Below are 24878 nucleotides of genomic sequence, written 5' to 3' on the forward strand. Positions count from 1 at the left end.
GTTTTCTCCAGAATCTGAAATTTGGGATTTCAGTTTGTAGATCAGAAATGACAAGAAACTAATTGCCAGAGTAGCGCCTGAAAAGTACGTAGCTCTGGTATTTCAATCAATACCAAGATTGAAATTCCGAGCATACTACTTTCATAACATTTTAGCATTGTTCGAGTCGCATTTGTTCAGAACTCCCATTTTTTCTTCCGTAAAATGAGTATAAGACCATTCTTGCAGGCAATTTTAGTAAGGATTTAAGGAAAAGCAAAAGTACCTACTCAATAAATGAGTAGCAATACACACATTAGTTAAAATGTGAACTAAAGAAACTAGATTCAAACTCAATGAATGGGTCATTTTAAATGACCAAGTAATTTTTTTAAAAGGAATTCCTTATCTCACACACAGTTTTGAGCAAAGCTCTTTCTATACCTCAACAGATGGCTCACAGTAGCCATGTTTAGTTGACCTAGTTACAACTAATTTTCTATTAGGAATAAGTATGATAAAGTGCTTTTTTGCATTTCCTCCATCTGTAAAGTAATCCCCAGAAATTGCTCTTAATTATATTTTACTGAGATTAATATAATTTGCCTATTCCATTTTGACCTCCTCTCCCTTCAGTAGACTTGTAAGCTTACTGAAACCAACAACTTTTGACTGTTCTATCCCCCAGTCCTGACACACAGCAGGTGTTCCATGTTGTCTAAATGAAATGACTTCCTCCAGCCTCCAGTCATGCTCACCAGTGCATATTGCACCCTGCTGAAAGAGAATTTACCTGGAGGTCAAGTAGACATTGGTTCGGATCCCATCAAAGCCACATAGTGAGCCTGTGATCCTAGGCAAGTTTCTTCACCAATGAGAGGCTTAGTTTTCCCTCAGTAAACTGTGGATGCCACCAACCTCTTAGGGTTGTTCAGAGATCAGTGCTTTGACATAAAATGACTAAGTAGATAATACAGCTCAAATTAGTTTGTTGCAAGAATGGGGAGAAGAAATGCTATGGGTAAAATTGAAATACAGAATGTGTTAGATCCTAGAGCAGCTATCTAAGCCCTTCCAGCATCTGGGAGAAGTTAAATTGGGAAGTATCATAGCTATTGCACCAGCTTGGCCTAATTTGGGGGCATAGTTCTTAGATGGTAATAGTAGTGGGGAAAAGAACAGTTATAGGATTGATCTAAACAATTTTTATTTTCTGCTTGAAAGCTGGGCAAAAATAGCCCATGTGGACATCTGAATACTTTAAGTGCTTTTAAAACCAGAGCAACATTTCTTGACTATGAAATATTCTTTTGAAAAAAACAGCAATGAAGGGGTGTGTATTTTACTTACAAGGAATTGGCTCCTTTAGATGCTGTTTAAAGGACTCTCTATAGACTCTCAACAGTAAAATATACATCTTTTAGAATAATAATAACAAGCACTTAAATAGCACTTCCCACCTACAAGGCATTGTTCTGAACATTTTACATATATGAACTTATTTATTCTTCAAAACAATTTATGATGTGGATACTTTTATAATCCTCATTTTACAAATGAGGAAAAAAGAAAAGTTAAACCTTAACTTGCCCCAAATCACACAGCTAGTAAGTGCAGAGCAAGGATTTGAACATTCATTTCTTCTATGGAGACTTCTAAGAGGGGTTGACCAAGAAACCAAATATGACAGGAATGTTATTGATCTTGAAAGAGAAATATCAGTAACTCTTGCTTGAGTTTTCTGGAAAAGCAGTTTCTGTAAAACTTACTGTGTTCTTAGAAACTGCCAAACTTATAAGCCAAGTTAAGTGATCATATATAGAAAGTTGATCATCATCAATAAGCAGTCTTTTCCTAGATGTCACCCTACTTTTTTTCTTTCTTATTTTGTGTTACATGTGCTTTCTTTCCACTTGGCTCTTCCTATCTGCTCTCTGAAATAGTTTAACAATGTGAAATTGCTGCTGTTCAACCATGTTTGACCTACAAAAATGACAACTTCATTTGGTACAAGCTAATATAAGAATCAAATTTTTGAATTCCTACTGTAAAGTCTTACAGAAATCTAAAATTGAAATGAATGTTATTTCATTGATTATGAACATCAGATACAAGATAGTTTCTTAAAACACACAATTTAGGCAGAGCTAACAAATTATCATGTACTTCAAACAAAATTATAAGGGTACTCTAAAACAAGGGTTCAAAACCATTCACTGATGAAAAGTAGAAAACAAACCTTTATTTAATGAAAACTTTTTAAAAGCCCCAGTATGAAGTAACAAAAACCACTAACAAATCTTTTTCAATCCTTTTCATTTTAAGCAAAATACTCTCTTCAAAAAATGACCATTTCATAATACATATCCCCTTCTGTAAGCTAGGCATGTATGAGTGGATAATGGATTAAAAATTCAAAAGAGAAAAAATTGAAAATATTTTAAAAATAAAAATCGGAATCCTCTCTTTGAGTTGTATTGCAATATGGTTACCAACATATCCAGCACCTTGTAACAACCAAGTTACTGATTTGTGTCCTGAAAAAAAAAAACCCTGAAATGAGAGAATAAGAGACCATAGTCTTTTGTAAGTCACAGGTTAGCAGCAGCAGAAAAATTTACAGCAGCTAGAGAGGAATTCAAATATATGAAATCCATACTTTCTGAAGTATTTAACACTTCAAACAGCCAATTGTCTATAAGTTTTTTAAAAAAAGGAAATAGCTCAGAGTTGGAAATGGAATATGGATAGTTGCCCTCCGAGTGACTTGGGCATTTCTAGTGCATCTTTAATGCTCTTATCAATATACGATTCCATATTGAATGGCCAATCAAATCTCAAGATCTCATTTCAGATTACCTTAGGTACAGAAACTTCAGATGCCACTTGCACTTTTACTCTAGCCCTAAAAAAAGGCTTATTCTAGATTTACGCAAGTCATTCAAGACTCAAGGATGTTGTCAATATTTGATGGTAACGTACCAAGTCAAAAATGTCAAGAATATCCTGAATCAATGGACTAAGTCAACCATTTGCACCAATAGAAAAGATGAGTTCTTTGAGTCTTTTCTCTTTTGCCTCTTTATTGAGAATCCTGAGAAAGTTAACTAGGAAATCAAATGAGGCAGACAAGTAAAAGAATGACTGAACTCACTGAATAATTCTAAATGAGAGAGAAAAACTAGAAATTGACAGCCCATTTTTTTTTTTTTTTTTTTTTTTTAGAAGGCCAATGGTGCCTTACATCTTGAGTAAAGCTACAACAAATGTTTGGGGATGAAGTCATAGAAATCATGTCATGCTTAAGTATTTCATGTCTTGATACTATTAAGTGAATTTGTTTGACTCGTGTGGACAGGAGTTGTAATTTACTTGGATTTTGTGTAACTTTCTGTTCAGATTGCTTAAAGTAAACTTTAAAAAAAAATCTGTGCTTAATCTGCTCATATATCTGAGATCACCCATCGTAATCATACACAAGCTTATTTACTGGAGAATTACAAGATTATGTTTTGTACCACAAAATCTATTCACACTTAATGGAAACAATAAAATCTACTGTCTTAATTCAATCAGTACCCAGCACAGTCAATCATTCCCATCATAATCACTGTAACCCTGGTAGCCACTATTCCTTCTCTCATGGATACTAGACATCTTTTTCCATGCAGAGTCCTGATGGAAACTAGCACTGAAAGACCGGCCCAGACGCCCATGCTGCTTCTTGGAGATATTATCTTCACTCTCAGATTTGGCAATTCCTGGGGCGTGTGTTGGAGGTTGTGACTCTTGTCTAATGGTTCCAAATGGAAAGTTCCAAAGGCCAAATCTATGCCAAGTAAGTCTCTGGAATGCTATGATGCAATGCAAATTTCCTCCAACCTGAGAAGAAAAAAAAGTTGGGTGAAGAAAATGAAGGGAAATTATACTAATGTTCAGAATTACTTTGTATTTTCCCCTTTCACCTGCCTCAAACCAGTACTTTTTCTTTGAGACATCATCTGAGTGTATTATACTACATCTTTCCTGACAGCTACCTTTATGAAATATAGCAATGTCCACAAGTGCTCAAATGCCTTCCCTCCATGTGCCTCTCAAACACACTATTACCTCCCCGTCTACCCAATTCCAGCACAAAAATGCTTCTTCTTCCTCCTATATATTCTCCATATATTAGTAGGTTTAAATCGATAGGATGTCTGCTTAGTCCACGGTATCTAACTTTCTCTGAGAACTTCGGCCAGCAGCCTTGTTTCTACCACATGACTGCTCCATGAAAGTTAATTTGAATCAAGTGTGGATACCCGATCCAAGCTAAGTCAATCTTATTCATTCTTTCTCAAGTCTATGGAACTGGGCCTTAGGCAAGCCAGTTTCAGTCTGTACTGTTCACCTGAAAGGGAGATATAAATTGAAACATGATCTTCAGAAAGCAAATAATCAGACAAAAAGAGACAAGAACAACAACATATAGCTCCAAAAGAGTGAGACATATTAGCTACTTGGACCCTGCTATTATTCCATTCCCTTATAAGTCTGGGCTATATTCCTTGCCCTTGAGTGTCAAAGATAACACTGTATCCTTAAAATAATTTTTCCTTTCCTGTAGAAGACAGTCTGAATTGGGTTTCTGTTATTTACAACCTAAAGAGCGCTTGGTAAAATACAGCATGTTGGCCAGCTGGGAAATACATATACAAAAGTATATACAAAGGTATTCTTACCTTCTTTGTTTTTCGATACTGCAGCCCTCTCTCTAAGTGCCGGATATCTAGATATTCTGGATTTTGAGTGTTTAGATCAGTAACAATATCTGCCCATCTATATAGTTAAGAAGAAAAAATAAAGCACAATTTTCTTTAAGTTCAAAATACCATTGTAATGGTATTTTCACAGGAACAAATTAATACAACATTATTATAACAAAAATTGGCAATATTTCTCTTATCTCAGGATTGTTCCATCTAGTAAGCAGAAATAAATTCTTGTTTTTACAGAAACACTCCAAATTTTCTTTTTAAATAGTCAAGTAAATATTTAAAAGAGTAAAAGTTCACATCTTTATGCACTGATGACACAATTGTTTGTGTAGAAAATCCAAAGGAATTACAAAACCCTTATAGAATTAATAAGTGAATTTGGTAAAGAGGCAAGATTCAAAGTCTAGGTAGAAGAACAAACTGAATTTTTTTACACTACCATCAGATAACTAGAAAATGAAAATTAAAAAAAAAATCCATATACAATAGTATAAAAAATATAAACACAGGAAATTTTTTAATGAAAGATATACAAAACTATACTGGAAAATACAAAACAGTGTTGGAAGAAATTAAAGATTTAAATAAATGAAAATATATACCGTGTTCATGGCTTGGAAAACTATATTGTCAAGATGTCAATTCTCTCAAAACTAAATGATAGATTCTGTGGATTCTATCCTAATCAAAATCCTAACAGGCTTTTTAATGAGAATTGAAAATTTGATTCTAAAATATATATGGAATAGTAAAGATCCTAGAATAGTCAAGCAGTCCCAAAGAAGAAGAAAAATTCAGAGGACCCATACTACTTAATTATATAATTTACTATAAATTATAACAATTAAGACTGATATCGGTGAAAGGATAGTCAAGACAGATCAGAAATAGAATCCAGAAATAAACCACACACATCTGGTATATTAATTGTCAGCAAAGGCACCACACAAATTAAATGGGCAAAGGAAAAAAATTTTGTAAACTTTGGAATAACTAGACAATCATTGGGAGGAAAAAAGTGAAAGTTTACCTCAAAAATTAATTGAAATGGATCATAAACCTACACATAAAAGCTAAAACTTTATATAAAGCTTCTAGAAAAAAACAGATTACTTTTGTGACCTTGCAGTAGGTAGGCAAAAATTTCTTAAAGAAGCACAGAAAAGCACTAAACATAAAAGAACAAAATTGTTTAAATGCTCTTAATCAAAATATAAGAATTTCTGTTCATCATAAGACATCATTAAAATAAAAAGGCAAACCAAAGACAGGAAGAAGATATTCACAATACATATTTCCAACAAATACTAACAAAAAGACTACCCAATTTCAAAAAAAAAAAGACAAAAGACTTGAACAAACATTTCACAAAAGAAGATGTAAGAATAGCCAGTAAGAACATGAAAAGATATTAACCTAAGTTATTACGAAAATGCAAATTAAAACCACATTGAGATTCCATCTCAACTTTTAGAAGGGCTAAACACAAAAAGAATGACAATCATCTATGTAGCAAAGCCCTTTGTAGATCGTCTGATCATATATCATATGAGAGAAGAACTCACAATATAAATTTAATGGATGTGGAGAGTCCTCCTCTACCACTCTGATAAGCAAGCCAGGGAAATTACATGTGAGGAATTCTATGTCTGTACTCATGGGAGTGCCTTAATTTGTAATTTATCAATTAAATAAAATGAGTGGATTAAAACAACAACAACAACAACAAAAATACAAAAAAAAAAGGAATGACAACATCAGATATTGGTGAAGATGCGAAGATGTGAAAAGTCACTGCTGGTGAAAGTGTAAAAGGGTACAATCACTTTGGAGAACTCTGGCAGTTTCTTAAATACACATTTGTCCTATGATTCAGCAATTCCAGTTCTAGGTTTCTACCCAAGAGAAACAAAATGTCTGTCCTCGAAAGGACTTGTATAACAAAATGTGAAATATCCATACAATGGAAAATTATTTGGCCACATTAAGGAATGAAGTTCTTATACATGCTACAACATGGATGAACCCTGAAAACATTATACTAAGTCAAACAAGCCACATACAAAAGCCCACATATTGTGTAAGTTCATTTATATGAAATCCTGAATAGGCAAATCATAGACAGAAAGTAGATTGGTGGTTGCCACAGACAGAGGGGAGGGGAAAATGAGTGGTTGCTAATGGGTATGGGGTTTTTTTTGGATAATGAAAATGTTCTCGAATTAGTGGTGACTGACGCACAACTTGAGGAATATGCTAAAAACCACTGAACTGTACATTGTAAAAGGGTGAACTTTCTAGAATGTCAATTATATCTCAATAAAGGTGTTATTAAAATCTAAAACAAAAAAAGACTTGTCCATGAATGTTCCCAACAGCGTTATTCACAATAGCCCAAAACTGAAAACAGTCCAACTGCCTATCAATAGAATAGATAAACAAATTATGGTATACTCATATGGCAAAAAACTACTGACATGCATGACAAAATGGATCTCAAAAAGGTTACTTAAATGAAAGAAGCAGACACAAAAGAATATTGTATAATTCTATTTACATTATATTCAAGAACAGACAAAGAAAATCTATGGTGATAGAAATCAGAACAAAGGTTGTCCATGGGGACTGAAAGGAATGAACAATGAAGGAACTTTCTATGGTAATGAAAATGTTCTATATCTTGATTGGGGTGGTGATTACATAGGTGTACACATTTATCAAAACTTATCTATACAGTTAAGATCTGTGTATTTTACTGTATATAGATCTTACCTCAGTTAAAGAAAAAAAGGGAAGTTAACATACTTTTTACAGTGAATGGCAGGATGTTTTCTACTTGATTCTCCAATTAAGATCCAATATTCTACTTCCTGTAGTGAGAGTGGACCCCTGCTAAATATAAAATACATTCATAGTAAGCTTTAAAAAAAGTCATTTGCTCCCTGGAGAATACTGCTTAAACTATTCTTCAATAAAGGATATACTAAAGTTATTCAAAGATGGCATTCACTAAAGCTAGAATATATATTAGAGTTTAGACTTGGGCAAACTGCTGAAGGCCATTTAGACAAGGCATAAATTAAATTTAGGCTTTAATCCCCAATTATGAAATCTAGGGGAAAAAAAGTTGAAATATACTGTCCCTCAGATCCTAGGAGGGAAAAACAGACAACAACAAAAAAGAAAAGAAAAGAAAAGAAAACTCTCAGCATAGTACCAGCATTCTGCAGCTACTCATCTTCAAAAATTTTCAAAAGGCATCCTAAAAACAAAATCCTAAAGCAGTGAGTCACTTGGAAGTTTTAAAAAATACTGATACCCTAATACCATCCCTGAAAATTCTAATTCAAGTAGCTCTGGAGTGCAGCCCAGGGATTTGCATATTTTTAAAAAGCATCACAGGTGATTCTTAGGTTCAGACAGAGGGAAGAAGTTCTCTAAAGGGTACAAAGTATCTAGATGTAAAATCACCTTTACACTTCAACCTCCAAGTGAGACCAAGGGAAGAGATGTCTATTTGGTGCAGGATATATTGTTTTCTAAACAGTATAACTCTACAGTCAGTTTGTTCAAACACCACAATTACCTGGAACTTTGAATAGGAAGTGAGATACGGTAGGGTTAGTATAGGTTATAGTCAAACAGTGACACATTCCAAAGTAATTTGGGCAGAGAATAAAAATATATTTGCAGGGCCCCCCTGAGGAGCTGGGGGGAAATGCAGAAGTGTTGGACTTCCTCCTCTGGACTGATGCTGATGTTGTCACAAACAATGAGGATGGTGGTTTGATGTGCAGAGCCCTCTATCATGGGACTTGCCCTTATGAAGCTTGGTACTGCAAAGGAAAGGCTAAACTTGCATATAATTGTGCCTAAGAGTCTCCCCCTGAATATGTCTTTGTTGCTCAGATGTGGCCCTCTCTCTCTCTCTCTCTCTCTCTAACTAAACCACCTCAGTGGGTGAACTCACTGCCCTCCCCCCATGTGAGACCTGATTCCCAGGGGTGCAAACCTCCCTGGCAACACAGGATATGACTCCCAGGGATGAATCTGGACCCAGCATCGTGGGATTGAGAATATCTTCTTGACCAAAAGGGAGATGCAAAATGAAACGAAATAAAGTTTCAGTGGCTCAGAGATTTCAAATGGAGTCGAGAGGTCACTCTGGCGGACATTCTTATGCACTATATAGATAACACCTCTTAGGTTTTAATGTATTGGAATAGCTAAAAGTAAATACCTGAAACTATCAAATTCCAACCCAGTAGTCTGGACTCCTGAAGATGACTGTATAACAATGTAGATTACAAGGGGTGACAGTGTGATTGTGAAAACCTTGTGAATCACACTCGGTTTATCTAGTGTATGGATGGATGAGTAGAAAAATGGGGACAAAAACTAAATGAAAAATAGGGTGGGATACAGGGGATGATTTGGGTGTTCTTTTTTACTTTTATTTTTTATTCTGATTCTGATTCTTTCTGGTGTAAGGAAAATATTAAAAATAGATTGGGGTGATGAATGTATAACTATATGATGGTATTGTGAACAGTTGATTGTACACCATGGATGATTGTATGGTATGTGAATATATTTCAATAAAACTGAATTTAATTTTAAAAAAAATACTATGGAGAGATGGGGTGAAGTACAGATGAAAAAATCAGCCATGAGTTGATCATTATTTATACAGGGTGATGAATACATAGGAATTCTTTATACTCTTCTGCCTATTTTTGTACATTTAAATTTTTCCATAATAAAAAGTTTAAAAAAAACTCAAAAAAAAAATCATGTTTACAACTGATAGATGTCCATCAGTAAGCTGAAGTTGTATGATAAGGATAAAACTGTAAGAGAAAGACAATAATATACCTTACTTACAAAAAACTTCACCTACAGAGAGATGAATAATGCATTTCTGGATGTGAAAAGACCACATGGTTTCCCTGTTGCTCCTCATTCACTAAAACAATGTTCAGCTTCCAGGTTCTCCCAGGTTACTCCTGGCTGTCTCAGAATCTGACCAACCCAGTACCTCTGAGTGTGACTCAAAGGCTGCGTGGGTCTGTATCCGCAGCAAAGAACCCATCCTACCCCCAGATGACCAAGCCATGTTATCCCAGACTGACCTTTGGCCTCCCATAAGAGGCCAGTTACTGAGCAGGAACCACTATCTCTTCCTCATCCTCAGTTATCAATGCCACAATCAATGTTCCAGATGTGAACAAACCAGAACCTCAGCAGGGTAAGTAAGGATAATAGTGACTACCGGTATTTTTACTCAAAGTACTCATGGATTCTGTTTTCACCATCCTCAACTAGGACACTTTTTCCTTTGCTTTCAATTCTTTTGGAATTGCCTAACTCATCATGAAGAAAACTTGCTGAGGAGGAAAAAAAGTGTTAAAATCCAGTCACCCTCTTTTAGGGACTGTCTCTTCCAAAAAGATACAGGTTTACCTGTAGGTAGAGATATATAGCTAATAAATTAGGAACTCTGGATGAAGGAAAGAAATGAATCAAATAATATGGTGCCTGTGAAAAACTGGTTATAAGCTTCCTCACAGGCATGACACATTTCATGTTTTTCGCAATCAGAAAGGAAGAATAATTTTAATTTACTCAGTTGCAACAATCTTCTGGAACTAGATTCTGTAATATATTTTTCATGTGGGATGGGGACACTGAAACATAATAATGATGTAAAATCCTTTATAATAAATGAAGAAGTGATTTCTCACATGGCTTTATCTTGTAATGACTTTGAACAACAGTATGAGAGTGGATAACGTTAAAGCACAATTAACTAAATGCAATTCTGCAAAGGAATAAGCTAAAATGTTTAAAGGATGTGGTACTTCAGCGGTTTAACTTGATGTAAGGAAAGCAAATCACCAAATCTCCCAATTTCTAAGAGACTAAATATTTCCTTAAAATGTTCTATAACACATTTTCCAGGTGAAATAATCACACAGAATATTTAAATGCTTACCTGAATGCTTTATTAGCTTTAACAGGGGTTGCTTCAAAGCCAATTGGACAAAAATAATGATTTTGGCAATGATAGATGTAAGCCAGTGATTCATCTTTCAGTCCGTGAGTTAACTTTGACAAGGCCCCTGCAGCTACAAAAAACACACACAAAACTGAGAGACCATAAAGCAATGTCTGTACTTTACACAGAGGACTAGTTAAGGATTTAAAGACAAAAAAAAGAGGTTACTTTAAATACATTATATTGCTTGGGAAAAAAATGAGAAGCTACTGATAGATATAAAAAATACTGATAAACTTATTTGAACTTTTACCCTTGAGACTGAAATTGAGATAAACTGAATTGCAAACTGAAGAACTGCGATATTTCCTCACTTAACAATACCTTCTAATAATTCACCTACTTGTCTATGAAATGTAATCACTGTATGAAATCTAGTACCAAATGTATATAGCAATGGCCTCAGCTTTTCTGCTTTATCACTAAAAATTTATTATTAAAAATTTCTAATATGCACCCCCAATGTAAGCATTATTTACTTATAAATTATACACATATACTACTGTACTAATATGTTCTTTGCAAAAGATATACAAAAGACAGGGATTTTAAAATTAGATTAAAATTTAGACATCCTAATATTTTCTTCCCACACCACAATGATCATCTTGCACAGCCCCTGTAGTGCATATACGGCAAACTGAAGACAACTAATATATATAGATAAACTGCAGATAATAAATGAGTTCCAAAAATTCAAACTTCCTCCACTAACACACACTTTAATCTTTCTATAAAAATTACACAGACTAGAGGGGCAGCTCTCACGAACCAAGTGATAAGAACATCTCTACAGAGATAGGTTGGCAGTACCAAAACATTCTCCTAAAACCTTTCCTTCTTAAATATTTCTCATAACTATACCATTTGTGAAGTAACTTCATAAGCATTACTATATGGAACAAGCTTTTACCACACTCAGACTTAAAGCCATTAACTGAGGTTTCATTAACTTGCATCTCCTGGAAGAAACTAAATTATTTATTAACAAATAGCCCATTAAAATTGGAAATCCTAATTATAGTCACAGTAGATAAAAGCTTACAAATGGCAGATTCAGTGACTGATTTTCTTACCACTGAAACAGCTGAAGACCACAAAGAATAGCGTGCTTAATGGGTGTAGCAGAGAGCCAAGCAGACAAGACTCCCATCTTCTCGTTTACCCCCACCCCGCACAGACACAAACACAACTTGTGATCCTTGTGGAAACTAACATTTCTGGCTTAAACTCCTTCTCCAACGTTTCAGTTAGACCTTTTCCACTGATTCTTACTTCATGACCTATCAACACAACATCTGTGCACTGCAAGGGGATCTTTTTTACTAAAATCCCTTTCACAACAACAAAGGATAAATAAGTCTTTTTGCAGTTTTTTCATTGTGTTCTCACAAAAATTTAAAAACTGACACTCCAGGGCTGCTTTAAATGTTTCATTTTCTAAAACTGAATGTGGTTTGGATAGGTTCCAGGAAAGTAAACAAATGTAAATGCAGAGATTTTCAAAATCCTTATAAATTCAATAATTGCATATGAGGTTTATTCACATAATTGATTTGGGAAAAAAAATCCTGAAATCATTTTAAAATTGTGAAAATGACAAACAAAACTGTTTTCCCAAATAACAGAAGCTTTTCATAAAAGAGCTTTTTATCATTACAACTTTGTAATGGAAATCTTTAAGTATTTCACACATTCCTCCATTCTGAAATACAAAACAGGTGACTTTCTTTACTGTGACTATGAATAGTAATTACTTTAACATCCTGGAATATACTCAGGATTTCAAGGGCAAATGAAATTGAAAAGAAACTATGCCCCCATTAAATATTCACATCATTTATCTACTGCAAATACTCTTTTAACTACAGTGTGGTGGTTTGGAGCTACGAATCCGAGAAAAACATGTTCTCAAACCTAACCCATTCCTGTGGGTGTGAACACTTGTAAATATGACCTCTTGATTAGGTTACTTCAGTTAAGGTGTAGCTCAGTCCATTCAAGATGAGTCTTAATCCTATTACTGAAGGCCATATAGGAAAGGCCACAGAGAGAGAAGCCATGGGGAGCAGCCAGAAGCTGGAAGTCATTGGATCCCGGAAGAGAAAGGAGAAGCTGCCATGTGCATTACCAGGTGACAGAAAAGCCAAAGACCAAGGATCGCTGGCAGTCAGCCCCAGAACTCCAGTCTTCTGGGAGAGAGAGTCACCTTGATGACATCTTTATTTTGGACTTCTGGCCTCAAAACCATTATCCAATAAGTTCACTGTTTAAGCCAACCCATTGCATAGTATTTGTTTTAGCCACCAGGAAACGAAAACATATGTCTTCATTTTCTAGAAGGCATAAAGGTGGTGTTTCTCCAAGAGTGGTTTACGGCCTTAATAAGAGCTAGCTGCTACTCAGAGATGGGTTTTCTCCCTACTTCAAGGTATATAACATTTTGAATTTAGATTAGAGATCAGCAGACTTTTCCTGAGAGGGCCAGATGGTATTTTAGGTTTGTGGGTCTTAGTCACTACGTGCATGTGCCCACCAGCCCTTAAGGCACCTCCATAGAATTCCTAGGGCTCAAGTAAGCACAATTTGAAATTCAGAATTTCCCATCAATAGAAGACCAAGCTCTTGATAAAGAGGTTGGTTACCACCTTTAGGAAGACTGTAACAGCAGTAGCTCTCGCACTTGAAAATGAAGGGCTCGTCAAGACAATAGACTGCTGGTACCTGCTCCTGAAGAGATGTCTGGTTGCAGGATGTCTGATCCAGTAGGTCTTAGGAGGGGACTAAGAATTTACATTTCTGACAAGTTAACAAGTGATGTTGGGCCAGGGACCACACTTTGAGAATCACTGGTATAGAGTTAGGAGGAAAATTTAATTAAGCAATTTATGGACACCTACTAATGATAACAAGTACTACAGGGTAACAAAAGACAGGAAATATGCAGTATCTCAAACTCTTCTATTAGGGAAGATAAAAAAAGTAACTTTAATATGAAACAGAAAAAGACAGTGCCATAGAAGAGATACGGAATTCAAAGGAGAATGACCACATCAGGTTTGAGGAATCAGAGGGGTGGCACTCAAAATGGATCTTAAAGAAGTGGTAGGATTTCAACAATCCAGAGAGAGAAAAGAGCATAAGGAGAAAACAAAACCACTGGAGAGGAAGGGATATAATCAGGGAACAGCAAGTAGTCAAGTTTAGAATAAAGGGTATGATGGTCAAAATAGAGAAGCCTATCGTAGGGCACCCCCAGAATTTCAGGACAAGGTCAAAAAAAGATCATCCTCTGAAATAAAAGACAGTAAATACAATATTTAAAACATTAAGGTAGTTATCCAAGAAAGTATCTCTGTTTATGAGAAGACATATAAATATGTGACTGATGAAAATTAAATTCAGAACTAACCCCAGTCTAGACCAGGGTATATCTACAAAACCTAAGACTTTAAGCGATAAAGCAAAGATCTATTCAGTATAGTCCCCAGGGTCAAGGAGCTAGACATACACATTAAAAAGATAAAAAATAAATATAAAGTAACATATATTAAATATCAAATTATAGATACGAACTGCCCTCCCCCCTACGTGGGATCAGACACCCAGGGAAGTGAATCTCCCTGGCAACGTGGAATATGACTCCCGGGGAGGAATGTAGACCCGGCATCGTGGGATGGAGAACATCTTCTTGACCAAAAGGGGGATGTGAAAGGAAATGAAATAAGCTTCAGTGGCAGAGAGATTCCAAAACGAGCCGAGAGATCACTCTGGTGGGCACTCTTACGCACACTTTAGACAACCTTTTTTAGGTACTAAAGAATTGGGGTAGCTGGTGGTGGATACCTGAAACTATTAAACTACAACCCAGAACCCATGAATCTCGAAGACAGTCGTATAAAAATGTAGCTTATGAGGGGTGACAGTGGGATTGGGAATGCCATAAGGACCAAACTCCACTTTGTCTAGTTTATGGATCGATGTGTAGAAAAGTAGGGGAAGCAAACAAACAGACAAAGGTACCTAGTGTTCTTTTTTACTTCAATTGCTCTTTTTTCACTCTAATTATTATTCTTGTTATTTTTGTGTGTGTGCTAATGAAGGTGTCAGGGATTGATTTAGGTGATGAATGTACAACTATGTAATGGTACTGTAAACAATCGAAAGTACAATTTGTTTTGTATGACTGCGTGGTATGTGAATATATCTCAATAAAATGATGATTAAAAAAAAAAAAAATTATAGATACGAATAATCAGCACTACAGCAATTAGGAGGAATCTAGGGCTAACATGGCCAAGGGAAGTTTCAGAGAAGTAGGGCTTAAGTAGGACCACTGATAAGTAGAGACAAGAACAAGAAAATTCCATGGAAGTAGGCAGATTAATTACCCTTCAGTAAACAAAAATACAGAAAAAAAAAGTAAGGAACCAAGTATTCTAAAAGGGAAAATTAAAATAGAAAGAAAACTGGGAAAATATATTATTAAAACTTATTTGAAGAAATTACGGCAACCATCTCCCCTCTCCCCACCAAAAAAAGGAGAAAATACCTTCGGTAGTTTATCCTGTTCCTCAAATTAAAAAGACTGGGCATATATGGGAGACAGTTAAACACATAGCTATATAAGTAAGGGGGACCAAGTGCCACAAATCCTAGACTATTAGGGGAACTGGTTAACATTTGTACCAAATCATTATGTTTTAAAAAAGTCATGAAGAACTTGGGAGTTACCAGAATATTGGGAAATAAAACAAAAAAGTACAGAGCTTTGAAAGATCTGCAAATGGGAATTTCTAATAAAATTAGAGTACAAAATCTCAAAATTGGAAAGGGCTTTTGGACAAAACTTTGTCCAGGATTCTTGTGGTATTTTATTACATTCCATTAGTAAATAATTATATTTTATTATTTTGGAATTTGATTAAATTTATACATATATGATGTCTCCTCTCTATGCAGATTCTCTAATATCATATTTTATTTTGTATTATAATTTCTCTGGGATTTCACATTATCCCTGAGTTCCTTTAATTTCCTGACCCTTCTCTTCATAGATCCTCCCATTCCATCTAGATGCAGTTGATATAAAAACATTAACTGCTCTGATGAAATACTCTGATGATTGGCAGGTGATAAGGCCAGCAAGGGCACGGCATTGTGAATCTTGGGCTGGGGTCCTAAGGAAGGAGTCTCCCAGGATGTTACTCATATGCAGTCTTGGGACATAACTGAAGAACTACATTATAGCACTTTTCCACTGTATCTTATATATATGTATGACATCCTCTCCACTGATTCTATCTCCCCACAGATACATTTTGGTCTAAGAATCCACAGTCCATTAAAAGAGATATAAAAGAGTTCGTCATATGAGTCAGTTAAAAAATGATTCTGAAAAGTAGCGATGTTCAAGTCATTGCTAAGATATGAAGTTAAATAAAAACTCACTTCCTGTCCTTAGGAAAACATAACATCTGGAAATTTGAAAAATTACCAAGGGAATCTAAGAGATGTCAGTAGGATGTCATGCATTCTGATGAAAAGTATGATGAACCTAAAACAGAAATGTAGATAATTATGTAGTTGGGGTATGGGCAGGGAGAGAGCAGAAGAAAAGATTAGCTAAGGAAAGGGGAAAGTAAACATCATCCTTTTCATATCACGAGAGAGTATTTCCAAAAGGAGTACAATGCCAGTTTTGGGATAGAGAACAACAAAATTCTATGCCAGAAACTTGATAATCCCAATTTCCTGAATTCCTGCCTCATTCCTCAACCTAGGGTTCATTAAACTAATTTCTACTGAGTACAAGGCATTGTGATACATATGAATTTGTGTCAAGCCCTCAAAGAAGAGAGTTCAGGTTTTTCTGGAAGAAACCTTCAGGTATACAAAGAATTATCCAACAATGAAATTACAGCTCTACCAAAGCAAAATTCAATGTAAATCTTCTCTGAAGATTCTGAATGTTCTTAAATTCAATCAGACCTCAAAGACTTCCTACTAAAAAAGATACAGTTAAACAGATTATAGTTTAAAAACATATTAAACACACAAGTAAACAAGGGACCACAAATGAGAGCTAGAGGGAAAAAACAGACAGCAGAAACAGATAAACAAAAATCTCAGATGTTAGATCAAACACAGAAAAAAAACTTTGGTATACTTACAAATAAAGGGGAGTTGAAAATATGAATAATGAAAAATTACTTTTTTAAAAAAACTAATTTGAAAAAAACTAGGCATTTCTCAAAATTAAAAATAGGATTGAAATTAAAAAAAAAAAAAAACCTCAATGGGCAATATAAAAAGCAAACTACACATACTTTAAGAGAAAATTAGAAACCTGGAAAATATATCCTTTCTTAGTTTTTAAGTGCCTGATCGATTCCTGAGAGAGGTGTGCTAACTGTCTCACTACAAACAAAAAAATACTAACATACCATTTAAAGCCTCCCTTTCTACAGGTACAAGCCCACTGCAAATGTACAGAATTTAGTCAGTAAGAACAGCAGCTAGCATTTACTGAGTCTTCACTATGTGTCAAGCAGGTGCTAAGAACATAACAAATACATCTCCTTTACCATCACAGTAACACTACGGGATGAGCACAAACACGGAAACACAAAGTGTCTACGGGGGCTCAGCAAGTGAGGGTCTAAGAGACAAAACTATTATGTATAGGAACCAAAAGGTGAACTCCAAGTTTGCCTAACTCTTAAACAACTTAATATACCTGACAAAGGTTAATAGAGATACATTCTTCTCAATGTTCAATCCTTGACCTTAGTAAATTATATACCCTTCTCTATATTGCAATTTTCTGGATTTTAAAATCAAAAGATTACTGTGATAATTTTTAAAATGGAAGTTTTGAAATAATGCAAATTATTTGATTAGCACGTAACTACCACAATCCTTACGATCAACTCCATTCATCTCTGTTGTAGCCAAGACTATTCTGTAACACAACTTTGTCACTTTCACAATCCACTGTCCTGTTGTTATATATTATTATGCATTCCCAACAGCAAATATTTTTAAATCTTTCCATTCCCTTTTAGGAAGAGGAACTAAAAATTCTATATTGCTTTCCAAAAGTTTTACTAACATACACACACAGACACACACTGCAGACCCAAAAACTAACAATGTATTAAAACAGTGTTTATGGCATGCCTTAAGGTTCTAAAAGTTCTATAAGTAAAGTTGAGAAGAGGTAAATGAGCTAAACTATACATTGAGTAGTGTCCTACATATTACCACTATGATTTCTCCTTTGAATAAAGAGTATAAAAGTAACAAACAGTATTTAGCATTTTCATAATATCCCATGAATCAAATCAGCCAACCTTTGCAATAGATCCTAAAGCTTATATGTATATATGTACTTATGCATATGTGTTTGTGTATAAAATCTTCTTTATATTTACCTACCAGTTTCTCCAGCTGTTTTATTCTTCCCATGAGGCTTATATAGAACATAAGAACATCCTTTTACATGGAAGTAGTCATTAATTTGTCTAAACCATCTGAAATAATAAGAAAATTTGCTTACAGCAATGGTTGTATAACAAAGATGAGACTATTCCAATCCTAGAGAAATTTAAGCATAGCTCAAGTTTGGCATGTCTTCAAAAGGTTGGGACCCAGCAGCTGTATACATGGTTTATTACATAACAGACATCTACAGGAGTACTGTTTTCCAGAACCAGAAATCAGGTATTGCCTCTAAGTGGGGGCTTCATACCTCATAAGTGTTGTATTTCCAGTGAAAGGGCCAAACCTAATATCTTCAAATGGGGGTTGAAAGCCCAAAATATGTAAAGCTTCTTCTTGGGTAATAGGTGGAAGACTACAAAAGAAACATGGCGTTTAATTCTACAATTCCAAAAATATGGAAATGTAACATCTCAATTTTAATATTTCTGTGTGATTTATAAACTATTTTGGAAATATTTTAAATTAATTTTTATTTTATGAAAAATAATACATGCATATATTTTAATCTAAAAGGCTTACTTTTCTTAATTAAGTAGCATTTTCTTAATTTATGTAATTACTCTTAAAAATCTGTATTATAGAAAACATAAACCAAATTACTTTTAAATTTGGAAACTGGGGATACCAATAAATTGACATACTTACTTTCCAGCTCCCATTGTGCTATATAAAAAATTCCAACAAGAAATTAATGAGGAGATACCACAAGATGTCTTATATTGTGGTCGGCTTATGCAGTACCTGAGAAAACAAAAGACTGTTTTCTTCACTTGAATGAAGAGAAAATATGCATAATTGAAACATTCACCCAAAACACTTATGAAACATCAATCGTAAATGCATAACAATAAATCATCTATTTTTAAAAAGATAGCTAAGAATGAACAACTACTAAAGTGGACGTCATCTAAACTAATGGAAAACAATTAATATGCAAATTTAGACACCAACTCTTAATATATTGGTGTAAACACCTAGTCGAGATGCATACATGATTGTCTGCAACTTCAAAACTATAAAAGAAACAAAAAACACTGCCCCCGTATCAATTTTTCAGAGAGATACTTCAATTTAAATTTAAAAACTCTTATTTTTCTCCTACTATGTCCACCTAAAACTCTTGAACGAGATGCCATGGGGCAGTGGTTCTACTGTCACAGAGGATTTAAAAAGTGTAACACAAAATCCCTTCATGCACTAATTAACACAGACAATTTTTCAAATTGCCATGTGTTAGGACAAGTGAATGGGGCTAAAGTGAACAGAAAAGGGAAAAAAAAATAAAAAATTTTAAGGAAGAAACAAGGTTGGCTTTCAAATGATCTTTTCTTAAGTATTTTCTAATGACTGTGCTAATAAGTGGTCAAAATAAAAAGGAGAAACAAGATCTAGCATCACTAAGCAATTTTACTTTCAACTAAAACAATTACAAAAAGAAAAATTATATATATGTATATTTGTATATGTGATATATGTATATCGATACATATGCAGATGAACAATGACCCTTGTGCCTACAGACTAAATTCAACCTTTAAGACACTGAGATCAAAATATAATAATGGCCACTTAACATATTAATTATCACCTAGGAAGACTACAAATGGTTTGCAGCCAAAAAAGAAAAAAAAAACCAATTAGCCCAATTATGAATGATTTTCTGTATATTTATTTGCAAGGCTGTTCAAATAAGAATTCCTACCCACAAAATGGTCCTAGCATGAGCAAGTGCTGGAATTATATAGCTCTCATATTTCACACTAAAAAGCTAGCTTTTCTAAGTGATCATATATTCATAGATCTAGCCAACAGTCTGTTCTGTAACCAAAACTCTGACAAATGGATTTAGCATGCACCATTAACTGTTTGCCATGGCTTTCCCAATCCTGATTTTTTTTCAGTATCTTGGCCAGTTGAATGAAGTTCCTTGTTCAGTGGTTCAGAGCTCATGGGTGTTGTATCCTCTGAATTCTTGCATGATTACACGTCTGTGGCTTTTACACTTGAACGACAATTTGAATATAAAATTCTTGAGTGACTGTTTCTCTCCCTAAGAAACCTAATGTCACTGAAGCCTGGCAGTTACTGCTGCCATGGTGAAGACTGAGACCAAAGGGATATTTTTGAGTTGCACGATTTTTTTTCTACCCGTAAGCCCGTATTTATGTTGAAAGTTCAGTAACTTCCACCAGAACAGGCCTTGGTACCAATCAGTCTGTATCAATTTTCTTTTCCTGAGATACCATTTGTCCTTTGACTCTGCGGACTCTACCCTTTCCTTATTTCAGGAATATGTTCTTCCAGTTGTGTCTTTAAATATTTTGTTCTATTTGTTCTGCTCTTCATCCTTGGGAATACCAATTATTCATATTTGGAGTCTTTGCCTGTTATTCATATTTATTTATTCCACAACCATTTTTATAACTTTGCTCTTTTCCATTTGGGTTTTGTGAGATTTCCCCACACCTACCTACTACAGACTTGATTATGCATTGTGCTGTGGTTATTTTTACCCCTTGCTTCTAACATGGTTTTCACCTCTTTAAGGTTTTACTTTTTGTCCTACCATTTCTTTCCAAGGGTCTGCCAATGATATCTCCCCTTCTGCTACCATATAATCACTTCTTTTAGCTCATTTTTAGAAATTGTTTAAACTGTAACTTTTTTGATACCATAAAACTTTTTTACTGAATTTTTACTTTATTTCCTTAAGTAACTCATTCTAAGATATATGAGCCTTTTGCAGATGCCTCCCTTTTTTGTTTTGTATGCAATTTTTATACAAGGTAGAAAGCTGTTTCCTTTCTGATTATTACTCATCCTTGAAAGGAGCTGAATAGTTTGGAAAGTAGCCCTAAAAATGAGAGCTGGGACAGTCTGACTTTTGGTGTCAGGTTTGCTCTTTTCAACACCTCTGTCAAATCTGTCAAGTCTTCACTTAGTTTTTAACAATCAAGAGGATAGTGGTGTTCTCACACCTCAAAATACAGGCAGTCCGAGTTCCACTCTTGTGGTCACCACCTTTCCCCTAACTCACTAGAGGCACTGTCCTTAGCTGAGAAATAGGTATGAGGTAGAAGATAATAAAGTGGCACTTAGCACAGTATCTCCTACATTTCTGCAGTGCTAACCTGGATCTCCAAAAAGAACTCCCTGCTTCTCCCTTGATGTGACTGACGACATCCCAAGATCTAGTCACTCCAACTACAGGACCACTGGACAGGCCTTTCAGACTACGACACGCAGTACTTGTAAGGAACTCTGCATTGCATGAGGCCTGCAGTAGTCTGTGCAACTCAGTGTTTTCCCTCTGTTGCTCCAGAATGCACACTTCATTAAGTATGTTTTAGAGCCTATGATTTGGGAATGTTGCTATTTCTTTGTTTCAGTGAAAATGGAGTTTCCCGTTTTTTATTTTGTTGGTGCTGTTATTGTTTTCATAGGTTTCAAAGAACAAGGGGAAAGGGACATGCCTTTACTCTGCCATATTATTTAAATCTTCCCCTTCCTTTTCAAACACTTCTCACATCCTTGGGATCAATCCTAAGCACCCTATCAAAGCTAGTTTTTTCCCACTGACATTTTATCCCATCAAGGCTCAAGGTGGCAACTAATTCATAAGAATTACTTTTAACTGTTTCAGTGAGAACAAGGCCACCAGGAAACATGGGAAATTTACTTACAACCTTATGCAGGCAATCTCCTGCCTTAATTGTTTAAATATGAGTGTGAATTTCAACTTTTCTTTGTGCATAGGTAGTTACTAAAGATCCTTTTTAACCGTATGCTTTATAGACCACCTTAATGAAACATAACTGATACATTTATTGTTTTTTCTGCTGTGAACACTTTTGCCACAGTTCAATCTTTGGGATTATTTTACAAGCCCAATACTGTATAGTGTTTTATATGTTAAAAAAAATTGTCTTTATGTATACTTAAAAAGAAAGTATTTTATATATATATATATATATATATATATATCTCAACACTAAGTTTTGCCTTAAAGCATTTTTTAAAAAGGAGGGAGAGGAGTTTCACTTAGGATGTTTCATACTTCTTTACTAAGCCAAACTTGTTTAGCGGTCTGGTTCAAGGCCAGCTTAAACTGACACTCTACTTTGTCCTATGGTACTTTCCATCCAATCCTAATTTTGTAATATTCTCAGCAGAGAATAAACTTGTCACCCTGGTGATTTTCCCCTCAGGGTATATCTCACATCTGTACTTCCTGGACCAAGCCAGCCCTTATTGCCTCACATGTTTTACAATTGAAATATAATTACTCATATTTACTGTTGAAACAAATCTTAAGTGCAAGAGATTAGAAACAAAAATGGCAAAATCTTTCTCAAAAGAAACTCAAATTAATATTCTTCATTCTAGAATTTTTTCTCCAATATACCCTACATACTAACTACCAATTTATCCTTGTAAATTATCCTTTTGTTAAGAAATCTTCAATAGCTTCCCTCTACTTCAGGAAAAAAAAGCTAACTCCTTAGCCTGATATCCAAGAAATAGATAGATCATCACGTGTCACAAAAAAGAGCATGGACTTTGAAATCCTACTCTCTTAGGTTTCTATACAAGATCTTCTACTTTTAAGTCTTGTGATGTTGGGAGACTTTCTCAGCCTCTCTGAGCCTCATTCCAGACAAGCTGGCTTACTCATTATTATCAACTTGCCATACACTTCTACCATCCATTCACCACTCCATCCCCCACCACATAGTTCTATTTTTTTTCCTTTGAAAATCCAGCTCTTTAGTGAAGTGTTTTCATGATCACCCTCCTCTCATCTCGATTATTCACACACTTTATTTTATATTTGTCTGCTTGGTCCCCTCTTCCCAACTAGATTTTATATCTTCTGAGGACAAAGGCCAAGCTTTGTGCATTGTTGCATTCTGCCCACAGTAAACGGTTCAAACATTATTGAATAAGTAATAAAAATTAGTATTTTAAAACCTCATTCAAAAGAGTTAAAATAAAAATGCTCAAATCAGAGATTAGTAATATTTAAAAGCTATCATGAATTAGGCATTTATTCTTTAGACTAGGAACTGTATTTTAGGGCAACCAAGTAACCCCAGTTGATAAGTGAAAGCTCTTCTTATCAGAGGAATGCCAAATAATAAAGGTAGAAGGAATGAGAAAATTTTGAAATATCATCATTTTACAGCAAGGATTCCAGCAAGGATCATCAATGGATTTTGCTAAAACATTTAGGTGCAAAGTTGATGGGGAACTGGATATTAGCATGATGCCACTCTACTGGCCATGGATTACTTGATGGTACCAAAGAAAAATCCTAACTTTATAGGGTGAGATAAGGCTATCTGTCACTGCCTTAATCTAGTAATAACTCTAAGATTCTCTAAAATCGAATAACCAGACATTATGTGCCTCCTGCTGTGATGCAATATGAAGTACACAGCACCACTTAAGCAGTATTCTTGCCTAAAATGTTTAACCAGAATCTAATCACACCTTTATAATTTCCAGTTTATGGGGAATACTGAAGTTAGGTGAATAATTTAGACAACTAAAGGCAAAAATCAGACAAATCAACAAGATAGAGCCTTCTACAAGACATCTGGCAAGGTCTCTTCAATAAGCCAATCTCCTGAAAAACCAAAGAAAAACAAAGCAACCAAAATAGTAGAAGGAGGAAGCAGGGCTGATCTGGATTAGAAGAGGGTTGTGGAGCACAACAAACAAATATAGTATGTGGTTCACAGCTGGGTCCAGCCTTGAACAACCATGTGTGAAGATATATTTTTAGGACAATTTGGGATATCTGAATTTAGCTCAGAAATTAGATACTAAGGAAATTTTTATAATTTTATTAAGTATAACAATGGTATTATGTTTTTAAAATCATTTTTTAGAGCAATTTAACAACTGCTAAATCTAGATACGATTACGTGGTTTCATATAGATGATTCTCATGACCAGGAAAGCCTGGGAAATGCTAATATAGCTCAATACTAATTTACTTCAAACGTTTGTGCTACACTTTGAATATTTATAAATTCTTTTCAAAACTAAACAATTTTAGAACCAAAAATATTTCTTATGTATTAATTGCTAAATAGCAAAATTATTGCCAAAATATATACTATGTCTATATTTTAAAATTAAAACATAAAAACTGTCAAAAAACACTACCATCGTCGGAGGTCTAATACTTTGCGTTGCTTAATATCTTCAAGAGGAAAATGCTGAGGACACTCCCTTTGATGTCTTCCTTTCTTATCTGAAGTTTTTTTCTTGGAAATTTGTTTCTTTACATTGCCTAGAATACAGGAGTGTAAAACAAGCAAAATGCTTAAGATGAAGTAAACTGCCACGACAATAAAATTATGTGCCAAACTTTAAAAGTGACTACCACTAGTTTTAAAAATGTTATTTGTAAATATATTTAAGTAAAACAAGAATCTTCAAGAATACTCCCCTACTTGAGAGAGAGAGAGAGAGAGAGAGAGAGAGAGAGAGAGAGAGAGAGAGAATAAAAACAAATTTAAACCACCATAAATGTTATTTTCTATCAGGTTCTTATATTCCAATTG

At 34.7% G+C, this 24878-nt stretch overlaps 1 protein-coding gene across 10 annotated transcripts in view; it reads right to left on the bottom strand.

The window, feature by feature from the left end:
* Positions 1-2201: 2201 nt before the first annotated feature.
* Positions 2202-24878, bottom strand: part of BIVM (basic, immunoglobulin-like variable motif containing) — a 31902-nt gene continuing 9225 nt past the window's right edge. For 7 of the 10 annotated variants that reach the window (XM_037799704.1, XM_037799703.1, XM_037799700.1 and 4 more), the window contains 8 exons: positions 24478-24604; positions 18949-19044; positions 18551-18655; positions 18238-18332; positions 10735-10867; positions 7545-7631; positions 4704-4800; positions 2202-3861 (listed from right to left, as the gene is read on the bottom strand). In XM_037799704.1, coding sequence (XP_037655632.1) covers positions 3568-3861; positions 4704-4800; positions 7545-7631; positions 10735-10867; positions 18238-18332; positions 18551-18655; positions 18949-19044; positions 24478-24604 — 1034 coding nt within the window. In that variant the 3' untranslated portion in view covers positions 2202-3567. The remainder of the gene's footprint in view (positions 3862-4703; positions 4801-7544; positions 7632-10734; positions 10868-18237; positions 18333-18550; positions 18656-18948; positions 19045-24477; positions 24605-24878) is intronic. The other 3 variants (XM_037799709.1, XM_037799708.1, XM_037799710.1) reach the window with 3 other exon arrangements.

Source organism: Choloepus didactylus, chromosome 12 (assembly GCF_015220235.1).
Source record: "Choloepus didactylus isolate mChoDid1 chromosome 12, mChoDid1.pri, whole genome shotgun sequence".
Taxonomy (NCBI): domain Eukaryota; kingdom Metazoa; phylum Chordata; class Mammalia; order Pilosa; family Megalonychidae; genus Choloepus; species Choloepus didactylus.